Below are 5675 nucleotides of genomic sequence, written 5' to 3'. Positions count from 1 at the left end.
ACCTCTCGTTCCTGTGTGCTTGCCTGGGCAGGCGGGGCCTTAAGAGACCTCGTTCCTGTGTGCATACCCGGGCAGGCGGGGCCTTAAGAGACCTCGTTCCTGTGTGCATACCCGGGCAGGCGGGGCCTTAAGAGACCTCGTTCCTGTGTGCTTTCCTGGGCAGGCGGGGCCTTAAGAGACCTCGTACCGTTTTGTTCACAGCGGCGGCTGGGCGATGGCGTCCTCGTCTTCCGCAGCGCAGGACAGGGCCTGCGCGTGCGGAACGGCCGCCGCCCCAGCCGCCCCCGCTGCCCCCTCGGCGGCGGTGGCGGCGGGGGGCAACAAGTGCAAGGCGTGCCGTGCTAAGCCTCGCTTCGGCTTCCTGAAGAGCCAGCGCTCGCTGGACCTGGGGGCGGGCGGCGCGGCGCGCAGCAAGGAGGCGGAGGCGGCGGCCGGGGGCGGCGCGGCGCGCTTCTCCGTGGGGCGGCGCGCCCGCAGCGCCGAGCGCTACGACGGACTGCGGGTCAACGACCGTGAGTATCCACGCGTGCATGCTCACGTCCATTTATTACACGCCGAGAAACACGTGGGGGCCAACTCGCTCAAACTTGCTCCTACTGGGTACACTTGCATTTGGCTCTGACTATCTCTAATGGCACCAATTGGCTCCATTTAAATCCAAATAGCTTGGATTTTATTTGGTTTCATCTAGCACCAACTCACCCCAATGGCTCCAACTGCCTTTATTTGTCTGCAACTAACCCCTATTTATTTTACCTATAAATTCTCAAATGGCTTCAACTGGCTCCAATTGGCTGCAAATGGTTTCATTTGTAACTAACTAGAAACTGGTTCCAATGTCTTTAACTGCTTGCATTTGTCATTAACCACATACAATCGCATTTAGCTCCAAATGCCCCAATGCATTCAACTGGCTCAGATTAGCTGCAAATATCTTCATTTGCATTTTGCTCCTACCCGCAGTGGTCCCGTATGGCGAGGGAAGTGGATGCGCCGCTCCAGCGCGCAGCGTGGTGCGGAGGTGTTTTGGGAAGAGCTATGTCGAGAGGCTGAGGAATCCCATCCCAGCATTGGCACCACCCCAACCCCATTAAACCATTCAGCAACCAGCATATACTCACCAGCTAAGACCCTCCGACGAGCAATTAAGGCGCCTATTCTAACCTAGCACATCCTTGGGACTCAGAAAACTTAGAGAGCCCGTGAGACTGACAGCCACAAGGTTTTGTTTCTAACATCCAATACTACAAATGTGTCTCCCTCTTCGATTACAGTACAGATTAAATGGCAGACACTGTTACCAGATATATGCTACCCATCTTGTTATCATTAATTATTATGTCGAATTCCATCAATAAGTATAATTAGCTTTATCCATTTTTTTTAATTTTGCTATTTGTTAATTTTTCTAATAACATAAAATAGTTTCCTTTGGCAGTATTATTACAGGTGCAGTCATTATGAGAGAAAATAATTCAATTCTAAACACTAATCACTTTTGACAGCAGAAACAATTTGTAGGTGTCGATCACTATTAATAGCAAGTTATTCCATTAAACATAGACAAAAAAATTAATATTTAATGATACAAAAATTGTGTGGACAAAAAAGGTTTAAACCAAGATGGAATCTTCCTGTAGTGTTTCCTTATAATAAGTATTGAATATTATCAAATGATGCTATTGATAAAATACAAAAATAAAATGCATTTCCAAGATTATCATTCCACATTTTCGTTTCAAGAAATTCAATGATTCAGATTTTTTTTAAATTTAGTTACATTTTAAAGGTGTGTCAAAAACTGTTGTGTTCTATGGCGTATATCTGGCTACAGTACACACCAAAAAATGGAAAGTACTAACAGTATAAATCGTGCATTAGAAGCAAACTGCGAACCAAGGATGAGACACGCTGAAACTTAGACGGCCACCGGTGTGGAATGTTTTGTACAAGATTTACCAGGCTACGGGACGTTTTCATTGGATTTCTTTTCGGCCGTTGTCCATTTTCCAGAAAGTTGAACATTTAAGCAAAATATATTACCGTTTTGGGTAATTCAAAATAATTGCGATATTAATTTTTGTCAAAAAAAGCCATCATGTTATTTTTGAGATAATATTCTATGATTTCCCCGCAAAAAGTCGTTTATTGTTTTTGATGTTGCTTATCTAACCGAAGATTACTTGAAATATCTCAATGCAGTTTTACAGAAAAGGTAATGATATTTCGATGTATCATCCTGGACCGATGTTCTCATTTCTTGGGCATATACCAAGTTGAAGATTTTAAGGTGGAAAAATGTATCAGCCGGTGAGTTATTACCCTGATACTCCAGTTTATCGCAAGCACGCATTCTGCAACCACTTCATATCATCCCGTACCATACTTAAAGGTAGTTCTCAGATGCCCTGATGATTTTTTGTCTTTACTTTTATATAAGATTTATTTCCAAAATTTTAGTTTGATACCTCCCTCGCATTTGCTTTTCTGCTACAAATATTTTCAACACATTATCACTTAGTGTAATATCATGAGTGTAAAAAAGGAGCGTAATTCTTTGTAATTATCATCACTTTGGCGAATTTTTGTTCGTTTTCGCGTGGCAATTTCCTTTCTACCTCCGTAGCTTACCCTGTCAGTCCATAGAATATTGCATTACACTCTGTCCAAGATAATGTCAGACTTTTGTACAGGTGCTGTGAGTATCTTTAATACTTTGGCTACTGGATATTGTGACTTAATAAACAAACACATATTCGCTCATCACTGGACCAGCTGATAATGTATCAAAACCTTTTCATTATTGATTTTGTAATAATGCTGTGCTAAAATCTTAACAGATTGTATAATCAAAAGTGTGTACTTCAACATTAATCTTATTTTCGCATTGACATTGGTTGAAGGATAATACTTAAATTCAATCATAAAATTAGTATTTCCTGTGAACAAGGCTGTAGTATTACAATATGAAGTGCTGGTTTGAACGTTCAAATCTTACTTCCATCGTGTAATAGCTACCTACATAGATTGGCAAACTTTCAGTGTGTGGGGGGCGGGGAGGGAGAAACTTTTAATAATCTGAGAGTACAAATGATATTAAATTATCAAAGTTCGTTTTAAGAAAGAAACTTTTTTCATAAATTTCTTATGCTGGGTACACGTATTTCATCAACTCGCAGAGAAGTGGAAAGTTGAAACCTCTCTACCGATGACATACCAAAAAAACTAAATACCCTTTTGACTAATTGAGAAAGGGCTGCAAGAAAATTTTCGCTTACTTGTGGTAACAGTTCCAAAGAATAGTTTGGATATTTTTTCACTTCGTCATATCAAATAATATTTTTTAAGAGGAAAATATTACGTATAGCTGAAAGAAGTAATTTTTTTTTCAACATTCAACAGTTTTTTTATGGTAGAACAATTTTACATTTTTATACATTTTTACATTGTTATATTTGGTTGCTAAGAAACAATTTTACATTTGATTCCGTCAAAACGTGGTAAATAATTTAGTTAAATACCTGAAGTTAATCTTTCGCCTTTTACTAAAGATTTTATTTGGCTTGTGCGGGAATCGCGGATTTCGGTGGAAATAGTTCGTTTTCGGGTGCGATTCGTGTGCGAGACGATGCCTGGATAACTCCATCAGCTACACACATGAATGTGAGTGTTTTTATAATTTAATTCGCTCACAAAACGCTTTTTAGTAAGTTGACATTTGCTATTTATTAACCTCCAAATCAACAATGGGTTAGTTGTGCTTCAGTGTAGCCAACTGCGGCATACCCACGAGGGTATGGGCTGCTTCCATTAACAGACAAATATTTTCTTGATATATCTATAAACAATCTTGTGTGATACCTTGCGAACAATTGCGAAGCCTTATTTTCTTTATTTAATTATTTAATAATTATTTAAAACATTAACACATCTCTGTTTTGATTATTTGTGGATTTTCGGCAATTAATATTTATTACTAACAGTTCATAACCCTAATTTAACCTATTTTCTTCAAAACATTTTTCTGAAAACTTTTATTAATATTTAACCTGAAAATAATGTATTCCACCAGTTATTTTTATTTTAATTCAATTTTGTGTGCCAAAAACATGAAAAAGTGCTTCGATTTATTGTTTTGTAAGATGTTTTCACGCAATTTTACCGCGATTTAGACAGATAGTACACTGGCGTCACTCCAGGCGCGCTGCGATCGCGCAGACGAACTATAGAGTCTGCCCAGTGACCATACACCAAGAACGATTCTGGTGAAAAACATTTTTTATTTTTTCTAAATTCAGGACTCAATTTTAAATAATGGAAACCACCGAAATGAACTTAGACGAATACCCTGCACTTCCCAACCTGGCCGCCTCGCCAGAAAAACGCACTTACGCCCGTCAAAAGCCGAAAAACTGTACCAATAACACAGAAACGAGCATTGTTCCTGCTACATCCTCACCAGTGGTCCCTGACCATACAGAACCAATTTCTCTCCCAGTGACGCCCACAGAGGCTCCTAGGAAGACCCAATCAACATGTGTCAAAGTTTCGGAACTCCGACGACTGGATGGGTTGATCCCTACATCCAGTCTCCCCCTTGCACAGACAACGACGACATTCACGACCACGACAGCCAGCATCGCGCCAATCAGCAGCAGTGTGCACAATTTCCCGTACAGCCAACAACACCACCAACTGCAACAACAAACCGACCTTCGACTTCAACAACTTCAACAAGAACCACAACAACAACTGCAACAACAACAACTCCAACAACAAATACTGGAACAGCAGCAACAGCAACATGAAATACAACAACTCATGCTCCAGCAACACCAACAACAACAACAACACCACCAACAACCTCAACAACAGATCCCTGCCCTACTGGACCTCCCTCTGGGGCCACCACCACCAGCTCACCAGGCACCACCACCAGCTAAAGAGACACCGCAGCCGCCGCATGACGTTGTCATGGCAGACGGCTTCGTGAGGCCCAAGAAGGCCATCAAACGCGCCAGGAAGGAATCGCTGGGTTCCTCTTCATCTGTCGCCTCCACCATCGCCACCAGCAACAGATTCGCCGACAACCTTCGACTGGACGCTGACGACGCTGACGACACCCCCACTCCATCGACGAAAGCACGACAAACACCACAACACCAACAACAACGGAGACAGACAGTCAAAAAGGACCATCAACAGGCCTCCACCTCATCCGCCCCCGCCCCATCCCAAAACCGCCCACCCCCACAGCCCAGAATGCCACCCATCTCCTGCATTGTACCAGCCCACGCACAACCATTCCTGACTGCCGCCAGACTCCAAAAACAATTGACTGGTAACCTCACCATCACAAGCATCAAGGACAAGACTTCTTTCTACACGACAAACGAACACGACCACACAACGCTCTTCAACTCACTAAAACAACGAGGCTACCAGCCATTCACAGGACGACGAGATGACGAAAAGTGCGACAGGGTAGTCATCAAAAGACTACCACTTGCGACGACTGCCGACGAACTCAAAGAACAACTACTCCATGATGGCTACCCTGTCTCCACCGTGACCCCCCTGAGGATGGGGCCTGACGCGGACACCAAGCCCTTCTTGGTGTCCACCAACAAATTGGGGGAGGCACCCCAACTCCTCCAAATGAGAAACCTTGGCGG

At 42.8% G+C, this 5675-nt stretch overlaps 1 protein-coding gene across 1 annotated transcript; it reads left to right on the top strand.

Annotated features, from left to right (window-relative positions):
- Positions 1–214: 214 nt before the first annotated feature.
- On the top strand, positions 215–4993 carry LOC134528348 (GATA zinc finger domain-containing protein 16-like). The gene is made up of 2 exons (XM_063361908.1): positions 215–512; positions 4680–4993. The coding sequence occupies exons 1-2, from the start codon at positions 215–217 to the stop codon at positions 4991–4993; spliced, it is 612 nt and encodes a 203-aa protein (XP_063217978.1).
- The last annotated feature ends 682 nt before the right edge of the window (positions 4994–5675 follow it).

Source organism: Bacillus rossius, chromosome 1 (genome assembly GCF_032445375.1).
Source record: "Bacillus rossius redtenbacheri isolate Brsri chromosome 1, Brsri_v3, whole genome shotgun sequence".
NCBI classification, from domain to species: domain Eukaryota; kingdom Metazoa; phylum Arthropoda; class Insecta; order Phasmatodea; family Bacillidae; genus Bacillus; species Bacillus rossius.
This window is presented reverse-complemented; position numbering and strand designations above follow the sequence as displayed.

Coding starts and splice junctions, on each gene's coding strand:
- LOC134528348 (XM_063361908.1), top strand. CDS start 215: ATGGCGTCCTCGTCTTCCGCAGCGCAGGACAGGGCCTGCGCGTGCGGA. Junction 513..4,679: donor CGGACTGCGGGTCAACGACC/GTGAGTATCCAC, acceptor TTTCCCGTACAG/CCAACAACACCACCAACTGC.